Consider the following 25,619-nt stretch of genomic DNA (forward strand, 5'->3'; position numbering starts at 1 on the left):
CTCAAAGAGTGGAAGCTCATTGCACATTGCAAGTCTCGCATCTAATAGACTGGAGTAGACTGGGTGGTATTAAAAGACATGCTACATTGATGATCTATGCATATTTATTGTCTAAGGAGAAATTTATTCCAGACTTAGACAGTGTTGTCAGATACACGGTTTCCAGCCCAAAAACTTTAAAAAATCCACTCAAACACATACATAACCACCCAAAATATTTCATCAGTATTTAGTTCAGTAAGTTAACTGCTTAGATTATTTACTGTCGCACACTTAAAAGCAATGCACACCGGCAGAGGAAGCATACACACAAAGTTCCTATAGAGACACCAGTAGCCAGCCACCCAGCAGGGGCTGAATTAATGGCTGTCTTTCCAGCCACCACAGCAAACCTCCAGACAATGTAACACTGCTTTCACATGATAAGTCTCATTAGGCGGAAAACAACCACTTGTCATGAGAAAGAAGCCCATGAATGACAATGTTGTTCATATTTTACAACATTGACTCAGCAGAGTTTACGGAATTTCCCACATGTAACACTCCCCATGGCAGACATTAGCTATGAAGTAGTTCTTGGAAGCTAAAGATCAGCTCTACTGAAGATGTGTTCTAAAAGTAAGACTTGCTTACACAGGAAGAAATATCACACGAACAAAAACGACTCAGATGTTTGAATCAGCATTTGTGGTTTATTGTGCAGAGTCAAAGAATACTCACGTTTAACTTACTTATTTTTCAATTCCTAAAACAAATGACGTTATGTGTAACTTGACCTCTAAATGACCAGTGTTCTATGACTAGTTATATAACTGTTCTGTTGATCAAATTTGGCTGTAGCACAGGAAATACCAATCCTCAGTTGTAACCCTATATGCACAAAAGACATACATACAGGGGCGCACACACAATAGGCTCGACAATGAGAAAGTCCCTCACATACACACTAATGAGCAGTTACAGGAAATGTGGCATTCACATGCACATGTCAGAACTAGCAGCAATATTGTTTATCAAAGAGTATAAAAGCTGTAGCACGTTCTAATAAACCAATCCTTCCACTGAAATACTGCCTCTGTGTGTTCTTCATGAGAACTCCCTTCAACATATGGCGCCCAACGTGGGGCTGGTAGAGGGACGCCTGCAGACTGCATCTGGGGCTGGGTTAACACTGGAAAGGGGCCGGAAAAAGGTACGGAAATTAATTATTAAATTTACAGTCTCACCCAGACCCAGGAGCAGTGAATTGCGTCCAACACTTTCCAGAAAAGAACCTTAACATTTTGTTTAATAAATAATAAATAAACATTTGATAATTAATCGACTGATAGTTGAGATAGGCTTGCAGGGGGGTCCACTCACACAAAACGTGAAAGTGAAAAAAAATAAAAATAAAAAAACAGGCGAGACTCTTTTGTGTGTTATAGCAAATTTGACTCCGGAGAAAATGTTAGAAACCCTACAAATAATAATGGGTAAAATAATGATCATGTTTTTTTGTCCAATATTTTATTTAAGTCCAATATACCAGGGAGAGGAGGTGTCGACGTTATCCATAACACATTTGATGGTCTGTCAGCTAATATGCCAAAATTAAAAGTGATAATTAGCAGCCATCCTCTTGATTTATTCCTGGTCGGAGAGATAGCAGTTTCTTCTGTTGGCTAACTTTAATTTTATACAAGTTTATAGTCAAGTTTATACAGGGAAAGGCAACATGTTAACATGCAGAAAGTCACTGTACATTGCAGATATCATTTATTGAATCCCTTTTTTTACTGGTAACCCAGTCCATGTTGACTGAAGCGGCAAAAGACAGGGATGGTGATACACAGACAGATAAACTGTGAATAAAGAAAAATATAGTTTAGTATCAAACAGCAAAAACACTAAAGACAAAAATATATGAAAGATAATAAAACAAACAGAGAAGAATCTAACGTACATTGTTCTGGTGTAAAGTACGAGTAATCAAACAGTTATACTAGTTTACAGAACAGAATTAGTCACTGGGCAAAGAAAAAACTCTTCAGTTTACTGTTGTAACTTTGATGAACTCACAGTCGTGGGGGGTTTTCTGGATCTAGATTAAACATGTGCCTAGAAACATTGCTCCCAATGAATTCTAATGTCTCAACTGTTTGCTAACACGTTGCCACAGTGTTTATAAAGATGGATGACGTGTATCCACTTCCTCCCATTGTGAAGAAGCCAAAGGCTTCATCAATACTTCTACGTTTTACTTTGAAAACCGCATTGTCAATCTAAAACACCCTGTCAACACTGGGCATGCACATGCAGGACCGCATGTCACAGGTTGCCCCAATAAAGCTTGTCTCCTACACATGTAATCAGTTGTATCATTGTAAAATGCAGAATTGAACTGTAGAACAGCTGGACAGCAACTGCTGGGACAGCATGTACTGGGATATATGAAATATAAAGTGCAGTATGTCTCAAAGTTTAAATCAGGTCTTATAATAAGGAGAAGAATGTACTGTATGGCTGAATGAACTGTACCTGCATGATAAACATAGTGACAACACCAGCGGCTGTGTTCAGATAGTGTCTTGCAAACCAGTCCGTCAATTTGAGGAGACAACCCTGAAAGACAAAATTTGCACAGTCGTTCTTTATTTATATAGCTTTAACGAAGGTTTGCCATTCGGCTGGAATCCCATAGTTCAGAAAAGGTGCAGAGTCCGTAGATGTGAATGTGAGAGTGAATAGTTGTTTGTCTCTATATGTTGGCCCTGTGATACAATGGTGACCCGTCCAGGTCGTCCCTTGCCTCTGGAGGACAACTTAGAGACTGGAGTCTGATGTATCCAGCTTCATGTGGTGGAAGTGACCACATGAGGTAATGCCAAAGAATAGAATATGCAATATTCAGTATACAATAGAGAGATATACTGTATATTTGATGTGCGCTGCAAAGACTGGTGTGGGTCTCTTGTATTTATGGCCTGCAGCAGCACCAGAACATCATGGGAAGTAAATGACTAGAGAACAGGAAGCTGGAGGGGGCTGCATGCACACACCCCTCAGTGATCATTCTCAAACAAATAGTTTGTTGAAGACTGAACAGAAGTTATTCTGGCTCAGTTCGAAGCAGCCATCAGAATAGAAGGAAGAGTTGTTTTTTACTCTCTTTTTTCTAATAGCAGTTGCAAATGTATTTCTCAAATAACTAAGTACAGCCCGGCTCAAAGCTCATACTCAAAGAGCTCATTCTCAGTTTGTCGGTACAGGGCTTGAGACGGGGTATGGGTTACCTCTTGCCAGTACGTTTGGATGGGGATGCTGCAGGGGTCCTTGACACAACAGGAGATTGGGATATTCCCCTTCCAGTCAGACACACCATGAACTCCACAGCACCTAAACTGTACAGACAACACACCTCAATGGAATGAAGATAGTTTATTTTGAAAGGGCAAAGTGAAGACTAAAACTCCTAATGACTAAAAGACTATGACAGAGATGTAGTGAATTATTTACCAGGTGCTGCACAGCGTCAAAATCCTCTTGAATGGTCTTGTTTCCCTCTGGACTGGACTGCCTGTAGATCTCCAGGCTTTGCATCAGGTCTTTCTCAAAGTATGAGTCAATCTGAACAACAGAGACAGGATGTACGTTATTACCTGTGATGTGCTGCTGCCTGATGGACTTCTGAGACAATGGCCTCCGGTTTGACAGCAGCATGTGTGGGCAGGGAGACCAGCGGCAGTGTGTGCAAAGCCAGAGTACCATGAGCAGTGTAGACTTGCACGCCTCTGTCCTGAAGCTCATCACAGTTTGACAGATGATATATCCACTGAGATCTAGCCCTGGCTGATTGGGATAAAAACAGTAAGTGCAGGGAAGGCATCGCCGCTCTGATGCTTTTCACTGACTGAATGTACAGAGTCATTGATGAAAAATTCACAACCACGAATGTCGGTAAAAGCTTTTCTGGAAATTCCTCCAGTGGTTTTGTCCGGTTGTGTCGGTGAATTCCATCCCCAGAGCCATGTCGCTGGCTGGTTATCAACTCTCATGTGATGATATACAGTCGACCACACTGTTTTAGGTCGTAGTGTTGACATTACTGTATCAATCAAAGCAGTACCTAAAAATAAACCCATATAGTATTTTTCTATAGGCTGTACGTACATGAAATCCCTCCTACCTCTCTGCTATAGACGAAGAACACACAGGCCATGGCCAGCTCCACCAGCAGCAGAATAAACAGCAGGAAGAAAAACTGAAATCAAATCAGGTTCAAACGTGAGTGAGATTGAATAATCTGTGCTGTCGTTTAGTATTTAAACTTGAGGTTGGCAACGCAGACGTTATATCTCTATTTTCATGTTTAATCCTTATTTCTGTTGCCATTGCAGGACTAGTTAAGTGAGATATTCATTGGACGGTTTCACGCCTGTTTTTACTCTGCATATGACAAGAATCTGGAATTTTGAGTAACAATCAGGCGATCATCATTTTGATGCAATAAAGTAAAATGCTTACTTATAGACACATTGATATGTGACTAATGACTTATTTCATACTCACACTGATGAGCATGCAGCGGTTCTCCTTCATGCTTCCCAACATGCCTAGATAACACACACACGTAACGATGGTGCCAGTGACCACCAGAGTGTTGGCGGGGTAGATGGGCCAGAAGCTGGTGACGAGGGAGGCGAACCTGGAGTTCATCATCTGGTATTCTCCGAAAGCCACCACGAAGGCACCGCACAGCTCCAGCACAGAGGAGAGAGAAGACACCTCACATCATCATTCTGGATTTACATACACACACTGGGATTCTACACTAGAGGCCAGGATGACCACGAATCCATACCACTGAGTGTTTCAATTCTAATCCGGATTCATTTCATTTCCACAAGACAACATCTTTTAGTCATTCAGCCAGGATATCATGCCCTCTGCTGCTATTACTCAAGAGTCACCAACTTAAAGGACGTAATATATCGCAGAAGTACACTTTAAAAGTGTGCAAGATCTTTACCTGTGACACAAAAGTTCTCTTCAACATTAAAGGCAAAATGAAGTAATTGAGTTTATTATAATAGAAGAGAAATAAGAATATAATATTTTATTCATAATACACAGTTGTCCTTATTGGGATATCATACAAAATCTGAATAACAATATCCGATTTGACAGCTCACATTAAGGACTTTACATCCTTTGCTTTAAGGAGGCATGACAGCAGTTTGTCAGTGTTATGGCTGCAGTGCACACAGGTCCTCACCCACCTACCCAGCAGAGAAAGTGGAGAGTGATCAACATAGTTTTCAAGCAGTTTACACAGGAGTGATTCATCTTCGCTGATAATCCTCCACTGTCAGAGGAGATTTGAAATCTGAAAGAGAAGATAAGTGGACGAGATGTTTATTAAAACACAGTGTAGAGCACGTGGCAGTGAGGCTGATAGACTTGTTAAAAACAAGTGGGACTGCTTCTCCTCTTGGTGGCAGTGTTTACAGGACACCACTGTTTGATATGAAAACACTCAGCCATGAGGCACAATGGACACTTGTGACCTATTCCGACTCCAGTTAATCATTATTACCCTGCTCTTATCTCCACATGGACCATTTTACAAGTTTGTACCTGAATATCCAAGAATGTTTCATTTAAGCAGCTTGTCATTAACAGTTTACATTTTCTGCAGTCACCTTAAATATTCAGTTCATTTTATAGTTTGATTTAATGTCAGTTGTAAGTTTGAGAATCTATATTTCTATAATAAACTCATATGGCTCATTTAAAACATAACGAAGCCTTAATGCATTATTGATATTGTGTAACACATTTGAAGTAACTCTGAACTGATTTCCTTCCTTGTCTTTGTTTTTTTGTGTTGTTCTTCACAAATACAGCCAGTGTTTACACTCTTATACAGACATTTATAAATTATTACTGTCATAACAGTGAGGAACTCCTGAAACCCATTTACCCATGATATAGAAAAAAATGTGGGGAATATCCTGAGGACTTACCTTAACCACACCGTATCTTGCAATACTTCAGTGACAGATGCCGTGAGCAGTATTTTGGTGCTGTCCCCACCATTCCGTGTTCAGTGACGACAGACAGGCATGAGGAGGAAGAGAAATAAAAGGGAGGAGGAAAGACAACTGAGAGCTCCGTCTATCAACAGTGAAGAGGAGGGGCGTCCACCCCTGGCAATAGCAGAGTCAGTGTCAGGAACCAAATATCAACATGAACTTCTTGCACCAGTTCGTCCAACTCCTTCCCTTCCTCCGGTTGAACACTCAAGCATTTTTAACACATTACTTAACTAAAAGAAGTTCTCAAAACACATGTTGAATGAAAAAATGGCCATTTGATGCATTTACAATTAAATCTGCAACTCGATAAAGTGAAAGCTCTAAATCTGACGCCGCTGTACACAAACAGTACACAATCAGTCTACAGCTTGTTGAAACTAATCTAGTCCTGCTGTAAATCCTCCTTTATGAAGGTTATAATGTTCAGTTTGAGTTTAAACAGTTTTACATTCAACTGTATGGCCTTTTGAAGAATGTATATTTTCTCTGCTGTTGTGTAACTGCACTGCATTGCAGCGCACACACACAGGTTTAAAAGCTTTATTTGACCCTTTAACCTGAACCATGACGAGTTCAGGCCTAATCCAAACCTTAACCAGGACCTCAGAAATGACGTTTTGCCTCATTAGGACCAGGCTTTGGTCCCAATGTGGTCAACTGGTCCTGAGAATATCAATGTTTATGTTGCATGTACGTGCACACACTCTTTGTGAGGACACTGATTGGCATCCCCTATCTCCTTAGCCTAAGCATCATAACTAAATACCCACCCCCCATTTACCAAAGTAAAACTTTAACTTAAGTCTAACCTAGACTTAATTCTGGCTTAAACCCTGGAAACAACTCAAGATGTTCAGACAGGGGACTGGCAACAATGTCCTCAGATTCAAACTGGTCACATCTGAGGCACATCAAGATGATGTGTCTGTACATCTTAACATCTAAAGCATGTATAAATACATAAGAATTTACTGCGGACAAAGAAAAAGAAGGAAACATTACAGCATGAGATAAATCACATAGAAACTTTTACTGAAAAAAAATCAAACACAAGAGCAAGAAGAACGAATGATCTTCACTTACATTTTGTCTAAAACAAATGTTTTGATTTTACAAATTAGAAGGATTTGCTGAACATTACTATTTAAAAAATTAGAGCCGTTTGCCACAATGTTGGCTCATGAATGAAATCATTGGGACAAACAGCTTGACATTCATAAGAGAATTAAAAAAACCTACACAGACAATTAGAGGAAAAGTGAAATAACAGTCTGCAGAGCTTCAGGAGGCAGGTAGTGGAGTTTTAACTCTGAGCATGAACATGACATTAGCTACTGATTGATATGCTTTCAAACAGCAAACAACAGGAACCACAATGACACATGCAAGAACAAATAATACAACAAACAAGATCCCAGAAGTGTTGCTGGGTGTTGAATAAAGCAGAAGGTCACAGAGGGAAAAAAGGCTCTGCATTCTTCAAGCACATAGACTGTCAGACCAGCATGTACCAACTCTTCATCAGGGTCCCTGAAGAATGAATAATCATTTTAATTGAAGAATAGATTCATAACAAAAATTCACCTGAAGATGGAGTGCCTTCATTTCTCCCAAATGATTATCTACATTATTCATTAATCAGCCGGACCTGAGGGATCTTGTTTTTTGTGCATCTACCTGCCTCAATAAAGAGAAGCTGCCCGCTCAGCTGGAGTCCTGCAGCATTTCCTCCCTCCTTTCTACACAAGCACATGGAAATCTCCCTACATGTTAACACTCTTACAAACATGCTGCTGTAAATAAGAAGTTGCTTTATTTGAAAGCTTCACTAAGCAGCGCTGCTATTCAGCTGCCTCCTTCTATCTGCATTAAGTGCTAATGTCAGTCAGTAACATCAGTGACTGTTGTGCTCTGTTTTAACCTGTTGAGTGAACTTTAGATTTATAAGTGCATTTGCAATTCCAGGGAGGTTTTCACACTCGACAGTAGTTTTGCACTTTCTTCTTCAGTTTTTTTTTTATCCTGCTCCAAGTGAACATGATCATTTTGTTTAGAAGAATCACACAACACTGATGGAGAAGTGTTGATGTATCTTTTAGCTTATAACACAGGAACTGTTACCGGACTCGGTTTGCCTTAAAGTGAAATCTGCATCATCCTGTGACTCAACCATGACTAACACCACAACGACTCATATACAAAAATGAAAACCCATAAAGCTGATGTTCAAGTAATTCTGCAGCAGGACACATTTTCTATTTTTTAGGAGGAAATTGCAGATTTAAAGGAGACATATTGTGCTCATGTTCAGGTTCATGATTTTGATTTGAAAAGGTTTACATGCTCTAATGTTCACTTTACTCCTACCGTCAGTTATTGCAGGTCCTCTTTTCAGCTTCTGTCTGGTTTTAGCTCCTGTCTCTTCAAGCCCCCCCGCCCCCCCCAGGTAAACACACAAAACGTCTCCTTTAACACATTACAATGAATTGCCTCAAGCGATGTAAGTGACAGTTGAGCTTGAAGGCTCCAGGTCTGTAAATAAATCGGAGGTTGTGGAGTCAGACAGAAGTGAGCTAAGACCTCTGCAGCCCACACGTCATCTCTGACTGAGGCTCCAGGTCTGAAGTGACTCCAGGCTCCGACTGTACACAGGCTGTTTTCATGGCAGACACTTCGACATGTCATAGCAGGAAAGCAAAATGAATGATGCCTGAATTCCATTTAGCTGCTTCAGTGTCAGGGTCCTGGTATTGTGCATGTTGCCACAGTGTCACACTGTCATGCTTTTAACAGAGCCGCTGTCTGTTCAGTAACTCCTGAACTTTACCTGCTGTAAGTCAAAATGGCTGCTGTGAAAAAGGCCTGTTTGGAACGTGTCCAGTGGATGTGGCTGTGTCACCTCTCTGTATGTCCACACAACATTACCAGTGTTGGTTTGGGTTTTTGTTAAAATCTACACATTGCAGCCTGTTAATGACACAGATATTTATGATTCTTTTGGCTGTACTTTACTAATTGTGATGACTTTAGGTAGCACCCTGTCCCTTCTCTAGATCTCCAGGGAAATCTGAAAAACGGTAGTCTTCCCTCTTGGGCTTCAGAAAACTAGTTTCACTCTAGAAGCAAAGACAAAGACACACAAGGCTTAGTGTGTAGTAATGATACAGGACTTTTTTAAGAGTCTGCATTTTACAAAAAGTCAAATGTTCAGCAAATGGGACTGATTTGACCTCTAGATGATATTGTCCATTAGTTTGACTTCAGTCGGACTTTCAATGGATTTATAAATGTGTGGACACGTTGATCTGTAAAGATGTGTCCTCTTACGTGGCTGCTCCACTGTCACTTGGCCTGTCTGCAGTTGACCTGATGCTCCGCCCTGATTACAGAAACAAAGCTCCTCATTTACACAACAGTGACGAAACAGATCACAGTAACCAGCTCACTCATTTGTCTGTACAGCAGTTGTGAGGGAGCTGCAGTGTGACAGTGCTGCAGCCACTGGACACTAAGTGTAAGGCACTAGCTTGTATTGCATCATTTGAACAGATAAATCACAGGTTACACCTCTAGACACTAAACAGCATTCATATTCACTTTACTCTAACACAACAACATGATCCTGCATATGGCTATCAAATTCACAGTGCATTCCAGATTTAAATTCTAAAGCATCGTAATTAATGAATTAGTTCATATCATATTGAAATAGTTCTATTGATGAGAAGTTGATAAAATTCAGTGCCACAGAGAAAGATAGGGATTTTCTAAAAGACAGTGGTGACAAGTATTTCTTAGCTCAAGCGATAACAGCAGCTAAGAAGTGTTAGTAACTTTAGAGAGTGACTGAAGCCAAATCATCTGAGATGAAATTAAGGGGGAACTAAAAACTGCTGGAATATAAAGTAAGACCTTGTGTTTATTGGTCCTAGCTAGGCACTTAAACAGCACTGGTAACTCTGATGGCTCTTTTAATGTACAACATATTGTGAGGTGTCATTGGTCGTACATTTAAAAAAACAGCTGGGTTAAACCCTATTGTCACACGAGCTGGTCAAAGTGCATTGCCTGGCTTTTATAAGGTGCTCTCAATGCATGGAGGAGCTCAGTGCAGCTTCTTCGGTGCAGCAAGAATCTGCAGTGATCCACAGGTTGACTGGTCTTCACAGCAGCTACGACTCAGATTAAAGCTGCACGCTGGCAGCACCAAGTGGCAGTAAGAGGTAACTACACTTCTGTACCAAAAAAACCTGTGAAATGGTGACAGTAAACACAGCATCTGATTTTGTAATCCATTCTCACATTTTTGTTCGGCTGAAATCTACAGTGTGTCAGTTAGTGCGATGGGATTCTTCAACCCACTGTGCTTTAAGTTGAGATGAACATATTTGAACTTTTTTTTTTACCAGGGCAGCTTTATCTCGTCCGTCTTCCACTACATTAAAGTTGCTTTCAGACATGATTTCAGGGAGAACTCCGGAGTATTGGGTGTGGACATTCTCCAGAGGTTACCTTTCACAACGCAGCAAGAGATTCTCTGCTCAGAAACGTTCACAACAGCAACAAATCCTCTGCAGGATTCAGGTGAGGGGTGGAGCAGCAGACAGAGGCAGGGCGCAACATGTTCATTCTGCTGCAGGGGTTACAGGTTTTTGTTAACAGCACGTCAACATGGGCTCTCATCAGAAAATCTCTCTTGACATGTGTCTTCTACGAGTATAACACCGTTTTGTCATCCGGAGATATTTGTGTTATTATTATAATATGTTTTTTTTGCTTCTGTTGCATGTCAGAAGGGTCAGCAACCCCACTTGCTCGTAGTGAATCCTGGGGAATCTCCTGCTGTTTTCATTCATTAGCTCCTCTGAGCCAGGCGGAGAAAGACCGCAGAAACTCCAGGGGCTCTCACTCGGACATTCGCCTTCACACATTCACCTCCTCCGCAGAAATTTCAGAGAATCTCCAGAGTTCATTACATGTCTGAAAGCAGCTTTAAAGAATATTCTACAGCTGGCTTACCTGTTCATGATCTCTTCACTTGTACATCTCGGCTAATTTCTGTTCCTGTTTCTGGGCTCAGACCCACGAGGTTGTTCACTCATTGTTCATTTGATTGTATGGTTTCAGTAAAGCTGTGGCAAGTCTTGGCATTGTTGTCATGCATGTTGATAAAGCAACAAACTGAAAACCTACACGGATTATTGCTCCATGATCAATAGAAGCGTTTACGTCTCTTTTCTCTCCAGCGTCCGTAAAGCACCAGTCCTATCACTGCCAGCACACCCAGGCCCAGGATGGAGAAGAGGAGGGTGAAGAAGAACTGGACTCCGCTCATCCCTTCCTCCTGGATAACAACTGCAAAGACAGAGGATGACAGATTGATTATCAAACAGACCACACCAGTGGTCAGGTTCAACTCGAACAACCAATTCATGATGAGGAGTTTCTTATAGTTTGCAGCTTTGTCTTATCACTTTAGGTTTTAACAAATATTGACTGTTTAACATTTATCGATGCAAGTTTGATATCATTGAAAAATACCTTTAAACCATGCTGTCCAAAATTTTTACGAATATTTCAGAGTTATGACTTTTTTTCTTGTTATTACCAGTTTTGTTTTAAGAAACCTCTCTTGTCATATAAAACTATATTTATTTATGTACCTTTTCACAAAATCCACATACCTCATTAAAACAAAGTTGCCTTGTTATAACACAAGTTGCTATGTTTTCTAAAAACAAAATTAAAAAGTTGCTATAATGAGAAAAAGAACCAATCAGTGCCGAAAACAGATATATTGTAAACAACAGCAAGGAAATGTTATACCTGATCATCAAAATGGTCCTGTCATTATTGGGACGAGACATCAACATCCATCCCTAAACTGTAGTAGCCTATCAGCTGCAGTTTTCTAGGTCTAAAGTGAACATTGAAATACAAAGCTCCTTAAAGAGCATCGAAAAGACATGGATACTGAAATATCTTTAATTCTGTGGCTAAACTCCATCTGCTGATGATTGTGTTACACATAGTGAAGAATGTAAGACATACAGACCCCAAAACGCTCATCTTTCCAGTATGTGGATTATCACTGAACAAATATAAAATAACCAACCATCAAGCCACCCATAAAATGTGGGAGCTGAGGCAAGGTAGTGCTGTGTCTACCTTGAAACTGTTCCATGTCGTCAACTCTGGGAATGATGACCTCCTCCTCCTCCTCCACCTCCTTCTCCTCCTCTGGAGTCCTCTCTACTGTCAGCTGGTACAGCTTCATGGAGATGAGGTCATGGTTATCTACAGCAACACAAGTCAGCACGGTTTCAGTTATAAACACTTGAAGAAAGCCTTCACACAAAAACGCTAGTGCCATTTCACTGCAGCAATGAAGTTTAAAAAAAACTCTGCTTGGTGTGATAATCTGCAGGAAGTACTTCCCAGTATTTTCAATTTACATTTGTATAGTCTGGGTGACTTAACTATGCAACATGTTATAATGTGCAATGGAAGAATAGCGTCTGAAGTCACAAGATGCCAAAGGCAGCATGTGACAGTTTCAGTTTACATTATTGACTACATCTATTAGAAAGTTAAACAAACAAACAAACATTTCCCTACTCAGAAGACACTCCTACAGTGACCTGACGTTAACTTGCTGTACATTTCAAATGTTGCCCCTTTTTCACAGTGATCTTCTTTCTGCATACACCGTGAACATTTTTGTTCTGGGCTCTTATAAAACCATAGTATGACCACACTTACTCAAAGTGGTCTTATCAGAAGACTGAAAAACCTCAGGTACACAATCGCTGCTTTCCATCATGTTTTCACTGAGACAAAACAAACCCAAGTTGTATACTGCGTCTGCATCTGGGAGACTGTTGCTAATGTTGATTAATGCTGGAGTTTTTCAAAGCGCAGTTTTAATAATAAATCAAATTTGAACTGTTGGGAAATTTATTGTGGTAATTGTTTCATCCCTACTTGCGAAGAATCTTCATACCTGATAAGTCTCCAGTGGCAGAGGAGGCTCCAAAGAAGTATCCTGTAGGTAGCCGCAGTCCTGTGATGTCAGCACAGTGTTTCCATTCCTGCTTACCATCTGCATCCACCATGACCTGGAGGGAAAAGGAAGAGTCAGCATGAAACACTGATGAACACTGATGCTAGGAATGGTCTTTAGTGACCTTCATAGACTTTTCTACATTATCATTGGTACTGTTTTAGATTATAACATGACTATGTAACATTTAACGACAAATGCAGCGTTGCTCAGACTGTATAAAACCACACAGAACATTTGTATAGAGACCTGAAGATACAACTCAAAGACACTTCTCATCCAATCTGAGAGTTTGAGATATAAAAAGAGGACTGAAGCTGCTTTCAGACACTTCTCCAGAGGAGGTGTATGTGTGAACGCAAATGTCAGTAGAAAATCCTGAGGAGACGTTGGGAGAACACAGCAGGAGATCCAATGAGCGAGTGGGGGGTTAATACAATTTCTAACACGCGACAGACAAAAAAAAGAAAACTAAAAACAACGTCTCAAGATGAAGAAGCAGTGCCATACATGAAGAAGAAACAGACAAAGATGCCAAGATAGTTTGTGGTGGTAACAGCTGATGCCGTTGTTGATGGGCTGTAAACACAGCAGAATAAATAGGTTACATCCTGCCTCTGCCTGCTGCACCACCGCTCATCTGAAATCTGCAGAGAACTTGAGGATGTTGTAAACTGAGCTGAGAATCTCCAGCTGCGTTGTGCTTGTGTGAAAGAACTGCAGAGAAAATGCAGACCCAATTCTCTGGAGTTGGTCTGAAGGACAGGTCTGAAAACAGCTGGAGATACACTGCACAAATCCAGCTGTATAAAGCTTGTAGAGTCTCAATCAAGAAGACTCAAAGCTGTAACTGTTCCCACAGGAACTTTTACATAGTTTAAGAGATTGAACATTTCTCTTAATGAGACATTTTGTTTAAAAAATAAAAAAATATTTTCACTTTGTCAATGTGAGTTATTAAGTGTAGACTGTTGGATAACTGGTATTGTGATGGAAATCTGAAAATACAAGAGGCTGGAACACCAAATTTGTCTGTGTATTTTAATAGGAGCTTTCTGCAGAAATGATCAACACAGAGAGTCACAGGGATCTCAGAGTGTTGATGCAGAAAAGTCAAATGCAAGGATCTTATATCGGAGAACTAAGGCTGTTTGTCTGAGCCAGTTCAGACTGGTTCTGTAGGCGCAGTTTGAGACAGGAATTAAGACACAGGAAACTGATTTGCATATGTTTCCTTTGAAGATAAAGCAGATGGAAATTAGGTTCTTGGACAGTCAATAAGTAATAGAAAGGTCATAAAGGTATTGGAAACGCCATACAGGTTTCAGGTCACAAACAGTTCAGGTCATAAAAGTCTCAGACAGGTATGCAAAAAGTTACTTTTCAACTACAAAATAGTTTTTTTCCACTACAGTATCCATTTAATATTACATCTACAACACAATATGTGCAAATAGTGAATTCTGACTGAAGCCAAGGTAAACTGTGTAATTTAAACTTTAAAGTTTCGTACCGTCAGTCTGTTTTTGGAGTATCTGATGAGGAGGAATGTGTCGAAGATCGCATTGCGCACCATGGTTGTGCACCCTCCAAGTTCAGTGCGGCGTCCATCTTGTTCGTGTTGATATGACAAAGTCCCATTCCCCAGCATCACTGATACATATGGGAAAGTCCTCTGAGAGGAAGAAAGGGGAGACAGACGTCTTTATGTGCAGATTCAGAAACGCACACAATCAATCTGTTATTTCAGTTATGATAACACAACAACACCAACGGCACAGATGAAAGCAGATGGATGGAATGAAACGGTGAAGATGGATGGACATTCAGCAGCTCAGAATAAACAGCGGTTTCTGATGCTACCTGAGTTCCAGGTTGTGTCTTCCTCACATTCAAAAAGGGAAGCAGGGAAAGAAATATGACACATTTCTGACATCAGTATAAATAATCTAAATAGAGAGGCCGATCAAGACTGGCAGGCTGTTCTCTGGTACTGTTTAAAACTGTGTCACACAGTCAGGTTAGGCTGGATGGCTCCAACTGTCACTTACATCGTGGGTCTTGTCCGCATTGAGGTAAGTGTCCATAAATATACCAAGTCCAGTGAACTGGTTCATGTTACCAAATACAGGACCTGCAAAGAAACAGTAAGGTACATTAGAGGTCTGAAATACAAAGCAAGTTCAACATACCCATGGTCAGTCATTATCATCCAGCTTCACTGAGCCCAACAACAGTCGTCTCTATCAGCTCGATAAATCAACCCAGGGTTTACAGAGCATGGTCACATTAAAGTGGCGCCATTTGCAGCATATGACCAATCACAAACAGAGTCTACAGGCAGCAGAGCAGCACAAACTATAATGTGAAATAAATAGGAGGAACTTAGACAGGAAGACTTAGCTGCAGATGCAAAATGACAAGAGGGAACTGGGAAAAAAACTGTGAATGTGTAAGTTTATAAGTTAATAACAGCACTGCAAGATCATTAGAGCACCAGTAAATATGACTACATTTGTGTATTCCATTAAATTATAGCCTTTATTACAGCCCTGGCAGGGTCAACGTGTATTTACCCTAAAATAAGTGAACCACCATCGTAACGTCAGAAGATCAGAGTTAAACCTAGTGTTAGGTCGCTAATCACATATTCTGCTTCAAAGTACAGGCCTCAGAGCTCTTCTCACAAACAGCACAGGTCTGAGCTCTTTGTTTCTGCTTTTCAATAGTTTCACCTCAAATGTGCGAAGTCCAATAATATGACAGCTGAGACTGGTAATAGAGCCAAAATAATAAGTCGATTCATTTGTCAACATTGAATAATGCATCAACACTTTCATTAGCAGATTAATCATTGAAATAATTGTAAGTAAAACTTGCCGTTGGTGGTAATACTGGAATCCCTCCACGTGGGGCATTAGATTAAAAGCTTTACTGTATGAGATTCACATAATTTGTCTTATGAACACAAGTAATGTGTGGACAGAAAATTTAGATATTGTGGTTTTAGAAGCAGTTAATGTTAAAGCTGAGAGTGCACAAATGGAGCCATGGCTTGGTTTCCTACGTCTGTCTGTACAGGAGGTACTGAGATGAAATGAGGAATAAAGTATGTCTGACTGACTGTGACTGTATAAGGCACCTGCACTGTCTCTTCATACCATTCTGCATGCGATCTCTGGTTAACCAGATGGCCAGTCCGTCCCCATTCATATTCTTCCTTCCCAGGCCGTGGATTTTAAAGTGCACCTTTAGCTCCCAATCCCGCAAGAGCAAAGGCTAGAAAGCAAAAGACATAAAGACAAACTGGTTATTTTTGCTGTATGCCATGTGTGGTATACATCCGCCAACATACTATTCTTTTAAAACAGGCTGAATTAGTCTTATTATATTCTCAGTAAATGTAGACTGTAACAGTCTGCACTATTTTTGTAAAATGCTTACATAATGAGCAATCTTCATTTTAAAGTCATGCTAAGAACTGCTGACAATTTTACATTAACAGTGAGGTAGGATATGAGAAGTTTAAGTGTTAACAGCAGGCAGACTGAGCGTATGTGTAGGTTTAGTAGACCTCAGGAGTTGTACACGTGTACACAGGCAACTGGATTGGTTGTGTTTCTTGAAGACGTTTAACCTCTCATCCAAGAGGCTTCTTCAGTTTTATCAGCGGAGCCCAAACCCACTAGCTGATGGAGGTTCAACGACCTGCCTATTTAACATAACAACTCTCAAATAAGCTGTTTTTAGACATGCACATGAACATAATCTCTGCACATTCTCCAGAGGGGCTGGATGTGAGAACGCAAATGTCAGAGTGAGAGGCTTCAGGAGTTTCTGCAGCCATTACAGCCTGCCCCTGTGTGCTGTGCCACCCCTCACCTAAGCGCTCCGGGGATTTCTGTGTTGTGAATGTGTTCCAAGGGAGTGGAAAGGAAGGATGTGTGAAAGGAAAACTCCAGAGAAAGTCTGGATCCAGTTGTGAAGACATTCTCCACAGTTCACGTCTGAAAACAGCTATAGAAAATGATCCACAGAGGTTTGATACCTGAACCCTCCCATACGTCACTTAGTTACTGAAGAAGCATGTTGGATGAGAGGTGAAAGGACGTCAAGAAACGCAAGCACGTCCAGTTGCCTACGTACATTACTATTGAAAATATGATGACCTGCATGAATGAGAATCTTCACAGATGGATTTAGTAGACTTACAATTCGACTCCACACGGCTCCCTGCCTACTCTGCAGGTCTGGGGTCAGCCTCACATGGTCAGGCGTCACCATGGCAGTGCCCATCAGATCCCACTGTGCGGAACTAGAGAAGCCCAACCCTGCAAAACAGTGAAACACCTGTTAACGGTGGAATAGTTCACAGTAACTTCGAGGAAAACCCTCCACACCCACTCTTCTCTGACTGATGACAAAGCAACAGAACAGGTTTCTTCTTGATGTCATAACTGCTTTCATAATCGCTCTATTAAAATGTATTTCAACATAGCAACCATTACTATGAACACTAACCACAACTCCAACTGCAGAGCTTGGTAAAACATGAAGTTATTATGGTAAAGTGTGTGAGATGAGTGATCCCCACAAGAGACAATATGTGAATATTTATGCTGACTAGCATTGAACTGCTTGATGGTGGTAAAGGATCTGAGTTTTTACAGTAACTATTATGGTCTGCTGAACAGGGTGTGATCCATGAAACCAGCTGATCTGCAACACTTTCAATAAAATGACGAGAGAAGTCTCCCACACTGAAGAGAAACACTTCTCACTTTGTTCTGGCTACGAGGACAGAGTTCATTTAACCGGTTAATGTTAATGAGTTCATTATTAAAATTCCTCACTGTATTGTGACATCATGACAGTTACTTTTAGTACATGAGTACCTTCAGCAGTTTTTTACGAGTACCAAGCTAAAGTGAACAGGGATTAGCAGCTAGCCTTGGCTAATGTCACTTGGTGTCTCGGTGTCACAGCAGCTAGTGTGTAGCTGACAGTTGGACCTACCACGGTAAGGCTTGGTCAGAGAATACTCCCGCTTCAGAAACTCCTCCATAAACTCCTGCTCGTTCGCCAGAGACGGGCTCGTCAACACACACGCGGCAACAAACAAACATGTCAGTTCTCGGATGTTTCTCAAATGAAACATTGGAAATAAAACCCAGCAGCTTCTCATTCGAGCCAGATTTGACTTCTTCAGAGCCGCAACCATCTTTACGCACTTCTTCTTCTTCGTCTATTTCTCAATCACTGCTTGTTGTTCCTCTGGGGCTTATTGGCGGTTGGCCAACCCGCTTGTAGGCGCATTACCGCCACCCTCTGAACTGGAGTGTGGAGCAGCAGATTTGCAGCAAACTGAACAAAACAAAAATATAATTATTTTCTTACGTCCTGTTTCTCTTAAGTAGTTAATTAGAAGATGAAGTATATTTCTTGATCTCTTTCCTAACATTTTAATTAAATATTTGGCTTTTCGTCTTTTAATCCTGATATTAATTCCCTTCTTTGTTCATTTGTTACACTATATCAATACATAAGTGACAGTTTCCGGTTGTTTGCTGAGTCCAGTTGGTGCTTGCCTATATTATGAAGTGTATCATTTAATCCTGTCTGACCTATTCTCAGACGGGTAATGACATGTTTTTGAATTCTGTACAAATGTCTTCCTGTGTCATTTGAATCCCAGTATTCTTTCCATGTTTTGTGACTGTATTTGTTAATGATAGTTTTGATTCCTGCTTTGCTAAATGGTTCTTGTATGTCCACTGACGATCGTTTTAATGACTGTTTTGCTAATATATCTGCCTTCTCATTGCCTTCTACTCCCATGTGAGCAGGAACCCGTAGGAAGGAGACATTCAACCTTCTCTGATGTAATCTGAGGAGCACATAAAAAATTCCTTGGACAATATCTTGTCTGCGTGAGGATTTGATTGACTTAATACTGGCAATTGCTGTCAGATGCAATGACAATCTCTTTGGCCCGGCCACTTTCCTCCTCCCACTGCAATGCAAACAGAATACCCAGTATTCCATCTGTATAAACTGACAGGTGGTCGGAGACTCGTCTTTTAACTGCTGTGTCAAACTGCAGAATGAAGAATGAAGCACTCGTCGCCTTTTATTAGAATATTAATAAAAACAAATAGCATCCTCCCAAACTGGCATAAAGACGCCCTTTTCCTGATTTTCTTTAGAATTGTTTGTGTTTTTTGAAACCCCCGGTGAACATATGTATACAAGTAAACAAGCTCCATAACTCATATTGAACAGGGTTCAAATAATCCTGCAAATTGATCGTCTTTCTGGTTTAATGTGATAAATAAAAATAGATTAATGGTTGCGGCAGCAACAATGGTGGGACAGCTAACTTTAAATCAGCTTTAAATGATGTTCTCATTATTGATTCCTAATTCCTTAGTGATATCTGAACTGACAACACAAAAACAATCCTTTCTTTTACTGTATTACTTTCCCAACACATACTGTATTTATGGCCGGTTTCATAGGATGTGAATCATTCTGGCTCTGCAGATTTGCCCAATAATTGGCCATTAGTGTAATTGTTTCCTTTTTAGGTGAAGGGGCATTTCTCCAATTTCTACTCTAAGTGCTGACAGTAGCTTTGACTTCACAGCCTCACAACATGTCAATGCTTGATTTAACTATGGTTTTACAACTGGTAGTTTATTCTAAGGCAAAATATCAAATATGTTATTCCTATGTTGTAGAGTAAATTACTTTGTTCAATATTTTAATCTTAAAACATGCTGTAGCAGAAAGTGGCTTCTGTACCATTGATTGAAATACCATTGGCTGAAAATATGTCAAATATGTGTAGTACTGTTGTTCTGGTGTGCTAGCTGATATGGAAAGTGTTTGGACTTTTGTTTAAACATATTATACTTACAGAGATCAGATTAGACATTTTAAACTGGATTAATGAACAGAGCAAATCAGGGTGACCCACCTCTGTTAAAATACATGTCTCCCCTCCAGGCTCGATTCCAAAAGTGTTGAGCTTTGTAACGATGAGTTGAAACTGCAGTGAGTGCATCTTCAGAGCAGGAGATAGTTCTCTGTGACTTTGACAATCACATGGTCATACCATATCCCCCATGTTAATATAAAGGAAATGAAATAGTGAAGCATCTTAAATTCAATGCACATCTGATAGTATTGTTAACCATGAATGCCCAATAGAGCATTCAATTGTTGATGAATTGTTAAGAAAAATCTGATATCTGATATCATGCCCTGTATAATTTGTCCACAGGGTGTTGTTTCTATATAAACACACTGGGTGCTGTTAAAGGACAGGTAGTGATCATTGATTATCAGAGAAGATTTTTTGTAAGTCAAACTGACCACTCTCTAAAATATGAAGGAATAGATAGTGCACGTGTAGTAAAATAATCCAGAAATTAAAGTGTGCCATGTCCTACAGAAATCAGAATCTGTTACACACACCACCACCGGCTGTGCTGTTGTCTGCAGATATGTGGAGCATTCGGGGGCGGTGGTCCCCAGTCAGTGTCTTTCTATGTTCTGCCTTTGTCTTCGTGGGTTTTCTGTGGGTACTCCAGCTTCCTCCCACAGACCAAAGACATAGAGATTGGGTTAGGTTAATAGGAGACTCTAAATTCACCATGTGTGTGAATGTGAATGGTTGTTTGTCCCAGTGATCCGCTGGCGGTCTGTCCAGGGTGTACCCCGCCTCTCGCACAATGTCAACTGGGATTAGCTCCTGCTCCCCCTGGATCATCCCCCTCCCCCTTTCCTCCTCTGGATGGCTGGATGGATGAAGCCTCTGGATTAAACTGCTTTAATGTAAAAGCTGGATCCTCATATTAGAAAAAAGAGTGGAGTAAGGTCTGATTGTATTTTCAGTCAGGAAATCTTCTCAAGCAGAAGAAATTTAACTGAAAATGTTCTTCAAAAGGAACACTGATGATACTAATAATGTCCTACGTGTGATATGATGAATCTTATGTTATTTGATAAATTGTGGTGGAAAAAGTATTCAGATCTTTTACTTAATGTAAATGTTTTAGCATCACAAAAAGTGACTAAACTCAACATTCATAGAATATTTTCATTTAAAGATATTAATGTGGGATTTTAATCATTGATGTATGCTGTGTTATTCATTGGACTAACCACTAACTCCAGCTTTCTGTCTGAGATTATATCCTCTTATGACCATTGGTGGTTAACAAATAATTTACTAATGTTTAATAGATCAGTTAAAGGCAATTAATAAAGGGCCATTTGTGTCCCCAGGTTGAGGGAAATCCTACTCCAGCAGGACACTTTAATTCATTATAATGATGAGACCTCTCCAATGGACTGTTCGACCACTCATCATCTGGACACAGGTAGGTTTCCATCTGACTGTAGGGGAACATTTCATAGGAAATAAAGTGTGAGTCAATGTACATGTCCATCCACTGCTGCTATATGAATACTGGGAGTTTAAGATTAACAGTCCCTTAACAAACCCTTCAACCCATTAAAATCACAACAGGAGAGCCCACAACAAGATAACTGCAATTAAATGAGCAGCAATCAAACCTCAAATAGAGAAAAATCATGAAGAAAATATGTTGGAAAACTAGACATTTATATTTCAATCACAGTGTCATTGTTAGCACAAAGAGTCTTGAGCTCCTTTCAAACTAAACAAAAAAAAACTCTAATACTCTCTAACAAGAGGTTTTTCACTCCAATGTGAAAGGATACAATACGCATTCATCGTACGTCAAATGACTCTTGAGTAGTCAAGCTAATTTTAACCCCTTGTCCAGATCAACCAGTCAGAGAGCTATTAATGGAAGAATTATGGATGGTAATGGAGGTATAGACTTGTTCCCTCCATCCATCTCAGCCACAAACTCCATCTGTCTACTTTCAAGCAGCGCTTGGGCATCGTCCAGTCTGCATTGAAGAGACTGACGTAAAAGATATCAAACATATTCACCTGACCCCATGCTGTTTTATACTGTTCACACATAAAGGCTAACAATTTGTCAATTATCTTTTTCTCTAGACTTACTCATATTCAAATATCTTATCTCATCTTATCTCATGTCATATTATCACAGTGAGAGTTACGAATGAGTTATATGTTTGTAATAAATGAGCTGATACTTTGTGCTGCTCAGTGGCTGGTTTAGTGTATAGTACATTGAAAGAATTGGTCATTACTCTAGTTTACAGATATTTGAAACTAACCATTATCTGATGATTATTTCATCTAACAGTCTGTTATCTAGTAAATCATTGTTGTTTACTTATACAGTCTTGGATGAAGGAACTACTCATTCAGTAATACTCAGGTCTACTCACATCTTCCAGTACCCTATTGTAAGGGGAAACCATACAAACATATGACAAGAGCATCTTAAAGGTCTATGGATTAACAGTTGATAGTTGGCTACAAGCACAGTGTGGGAGTAAATGATCTGATGTAATCAAACACCAGATACCAGCAGCATTGTGAGAGTGAGGGGCAGGTAGATAATCACTTATTTATGGCTAGAACTCATCAACCCTGCATTTTATTATTTTATTTGCCTCATCACAGAAAACAACTAGCGATGGCTTCTGAACCAGCAGTGATTTATATGAGACTCAGCTGTTTGTAGAATCTTCCTGTTCTGCATTATCGTGCCCCATAAAAGAACGGTGCTCAGTTCGAGTAACGGACGGAGCCTTTACTGACATGTGATGGCGGTGGACGTAATTGCGATAAAGTTTTGGATGATCTTATTGCTCCTCAGAGACAAACAAAGACAAAGAGTGGGAATAAGAGAGGGAACATGAAGGTGTTTATGATCCAGCAGTGACTTGGGGCCCTCAGTATTTCCTGTATGTATCCCCCGGGAAGATATTATTCACTTAGAGTAAGCTGCCGAATTCCAGCTGAACCTTGAAACCTGAAACATCAGTGTCTAGCACCTCTCCTGACACCCACACATCACCATTTGTGTAGTCCGTAATCCGCAGCGGAGACCGACACATGCAGCACAGGGCTGTCTGCGGGGCCATAAATTCTGCCCCAGCTTACTGAGTGGAGAGGACCGCAGGGCATGCTGCGTGCAGTCATTTCCCGCTGGGGCAGACTTCCACTGTAATCCCTGTTTGCAAGGTCAAGTGATATTTTAATGTCCAGTCAAATTCAGCGCCCATCTTTATAAAATCCGTCCACACCTGTTGGAGTGTGACTAATTGGGGGTGGATGTTGCGTAGGGGGAGAGAAGCCATCGCTTATATACAACTACATGTGGTATCATTTCAGCAATGCAGCCAATGTGTGAGGGCACAATGTGGTACAGCTACAATATAGTTCACTATAAAACAGTATCACTGTTCATCTATCCTGACTGACAATAGAACGGATGCTCAGGTTGAGCAGGGAACAGCCCCAGGGATCTGCCGAAGGTCACAACACATTCTCCTTGCTTTAACATTTCTGAGGAAGCTGAGCTGAGTTATAATATGTTAATATGCATGTTGTATCTGTTACAGACAGTGGTTGTGATCACGGCATGGGTGGGAATGTCTGTATCATGACAATGATAACTGGGTTAACAGGCTGGTTAACCTGGTTCTCTACCCTGTGTCATAACCGGCTGCTGACTGTGACTGTAGATGTAACTATGACTAACCAAGGGATGGGTGTAGCTCAATCAAGGCTCCCTCTCCCAGGACGGACAGAAGTGTAATAGCTGTCATACGTATACAAAAGAAAAAGTCTAACAGAGGCGAAGGGAGCAATAATGACATTTCTAATGATAGTGGTGTTGCCAATAATGAGTTGGATTATTGTATATCGATGCAATCTAGTTGTAATCATGATCCACAATCAGCTGCCACCATGTTCCACGATCCACAATCCTTCGGGCTTTTCAGTGATTATGGCTCACGATTGTGGCGCTGACTGCTACTGATGACCTGGACCAGTGTTGGGGAGAATTTGGGGTCAGACTGTCCACTGCCTGAGACTTAGATGGATGCCGTGTTATCAGCTGTTCAGTTGGTGCTTGGTGGACAGGCTGGTGTGGGTTGTGCCAGTTTGACACAGGCACTGATGTTTGGGGGGGAAGCAGGACACCCAGGAACACCAGAGCTGTCTTGTTTAGCCTACATGTTGTGTCTCTTTGCTGGTTTGCCAACATTTTCAACTGGTGGTTGGTAAAAAGCAGAACCAATGATTGCAGTTAAACTATATCTGTCTGCGTTGTATTTCTACATATATTAAAACAGAACACAGTTTGTGATGTGTGGTTGTTAAGTTGTTTAAAGGCACCTTTAATAGAGCCAGACTGATAAACAAAAGTAAAGTGATAAGTTAACGTAGAACAATTAGTCAGCACAGCATACATTTCAAGGCACTTTACCTTTTTACTTTACCACTTTAACAACTTGTCCCACTTTTGCTGACATTTGTTAATAATGGATGAAACTGTGCTTACCGGGGGAGGTGAAGCTGTTTAAGGTTTCATGTTTGGATCAGTACCATGATCTCGTGTGACCTGAGATCTGTGATTCCTTCCAGTTAATTTTGGGTTTATTTGATGGACGTAGAAATCATCTTGCATCATTTGCATTTTGACCAATGCAGAGGTGTGAAGTCATGTTTTCTGGCAAACTATGAATTTCTAGACAATCCCCAAGGGCAGTCTTGTGCCAGCTGGATCACATGATAAGCTAATATCACTCATATGTTAATGCATCAATAATTGAATCATAATTATTCGTTATTTATCTTTTAATACTTTTTATTTGCTTTTGATTGAAATATATTGCCTTGTCATATGGAGAATTGTGTCTCTTGCATTTCCACTTCATACCCCAAGTTATAGTCAGCAGCTAAAACTGCTGAAAACAGGTCCAGCAAACTCAAGTGCAATGCTGATCTGTAGATCAGATAAAGGTCTGAAAAGTCATTTAAAACCAGTGTTTGTGTTTCACTGTTTTTTCAGTATGCCTGGCCCTAATACTCTCCTTTAGATAGGAGATGTTCTTTAGCCACTTATTAACCTCACACTACTGTATAACAGCAGGAGCAGGGTGATATATACAGTGATATTTAATTTAATTTAGGCAAGGTAAGGCAAGGCAGTTTTATTTAAAAAAGCACATTTCATACACAGAGGTAGATTCAAGGGGCAAATAAAATAGGGACATAAAAAATAACATACAGGGACAATATTAAAATCAGAAAGCACAGTTAAAACATTCCTCAGGTAAAACTAAAATAAAGTAAAAAGAGAATAGAAGAGTTAAAGGTATTAAAAGAGGTAAAAGAAATTAAAGGAAAAAATATGTACATTCATACAAATATAAGTTGAATGAGTAAAATAATACAAATAAAATAGCAATGTGTAAAATAATAAGATAAAAATAGAATAAATACAAAGATGCTATGACCCTGGATTAAAAATCTGCAATAGACAGAACAT

General features: G+C 40.2%; 2 protein-coding genes across 6 annotated transcripts; both read right to left on the reverse strand.

Moving 5' to 3' along the window:
• Positions 1-672: 672 nt before the first annotated feature.
• On the reverse strand, positions 673-6,648 carry LOC118114599 (leukocyte surface antigen CD53). Of its 2 annotated transcripts, none has more exons than XM_035165129.2 (8): positions 6,009-6,648; positions 5,314-5,368; positions 4,552-4,740; positions 4,169-4,243; positions 3,499-3,609; positions 3,276-3,383; positions 2,521-2,604; positions 673-1,844 (listed from the first exon to the last, which is right to left on the reverse strand). In XM_035165129.2, exons 2-8 carry the CDS (start codon positions 5,326-5,328, stop codon positions 1,776-1,778), a joined length of 651 nt encoding a protein of 216 aa, XP_035021020.2. In that variant the 5' UTR covers positions 5,329-5,368; positions 6,009-6,648; the 3' UTR covers positions 673-1,775. The 2 variants fall into 2 exon arrangements, with proteins under 2 accessions (XP_035021020.2, XP_035021019.2); XM_035165128.2 differs by having other exon boundaries at positions 5,266-5,368; positions 6,009-6,646.
• Positions 6,649-7,091: 443 nt separating this feature from the next.
• LOC118115273 (VIP36-like protein) lies at positions 7,092-18,410 on the reverse strand. 4 transcript variants are annotated; one of them, XR_004697539.2, is made up of 10 exons: positions 18,160-18,410; positions 17,356-17,474; positions 16,305-16,422; positions 15,195-15,277; positions 15,007-15,024; positions 14,657-14,818; positions 13,084-13,198; positions 12,249-12,377; positions 11,100-11,435; positions 7,092-9,196 (listed from the first exon to the last, which is right to left on the reverse strand). XR_004697539.2 is itself a non-coding variant. In XM_035166344.2 (10 exons), the coding sequence occupies exons 1-9, from the start codon at positions 18,362-18,364 to the stop codon at positions 11,293-11,295; spliced, it is 1,092 nt and encodes a 363-aa protein (XP_035022235.1). In that variant the 5' UTR covers positions 18,365-18,410; the 3' UTR covers positions 7,092-9,196; positions 11,274-11,292. The 4 variants fall into 4 exon arrangements, 3 of the variants coding, with proteins under 3 accessions (XP_035022235.1, XP_035022234.1, XP_035022236.1); XM_035166344.2 differs by having other exon boundaries at positions 11,274-11,435; XM_035166343.2 differs by having other exon boundaries at positions 7,092-11,435.
• Between the last annotated feature and the right edge of the window lie 7,209 nt (positions 18,411-25,619).

This window comes from Hippoglossus stenolepis, chromosome 9, assembly GCF_022539355.2.
Source record: "Hippoglossus stenolepis isolate QCI-W04-F060 chromosome 9, HSTE1.2, whole genome shotgun sequence".
Taxonomy (NCBI): Eukaryota; Metazoa; Chordata; class Actinopteri; order Pleuronectiformes; family Pleuronectidae; genus Hippoglossus; species Hippoglossus stenolepis.

Bases quoted from the DNA above. Each gene is read 5' to 3' on its own strand.
- LOC118115273 (XM_035166344.2), bottom strand. From the start codon at position 18,364: ATGGTTGCGGCTCTGAAGAAGTCAAATCTGGCTCGAATGAGAAGCTGC. The intron at 16,423-17,355 runs GTAAGTCTACTA...TTTGCTTTCTAG, and splicing joins GAGCCGTGTGGAGTCGAATT to CCTTTGCTCTTGCGGGATTG. The intron at 15,278-16,304 runs GTATGAAGAGAC...GTTTCTTTGCAG, and splicing joins CAGAGATCGCATGCAGAATG to GTCCTGTATTTGGTAACATG.
- LOC118114599 (XM_035165128.2), bottom strand. From the start codon at position 5,328: ATGAATCACTCCTGTGTAAACTGCTTGAAAACTATGTTGATCACTCTC. The intron at 4,741-5,265 runs GTAGGTGGGTGA...TCTGTGCTGGAG, and splicing joins CTCTCCACTTTCTCTGCTGG to CTGTGCGGTGCCTTCGTGGT. The intron at 3,384-3,498 runs GTAAATAATTCA...TTGTCTGTACAG, and splicing joins TTGACGCTGTGCAGCACCTG to TTTAGGTGCTGTGGAGTTCA.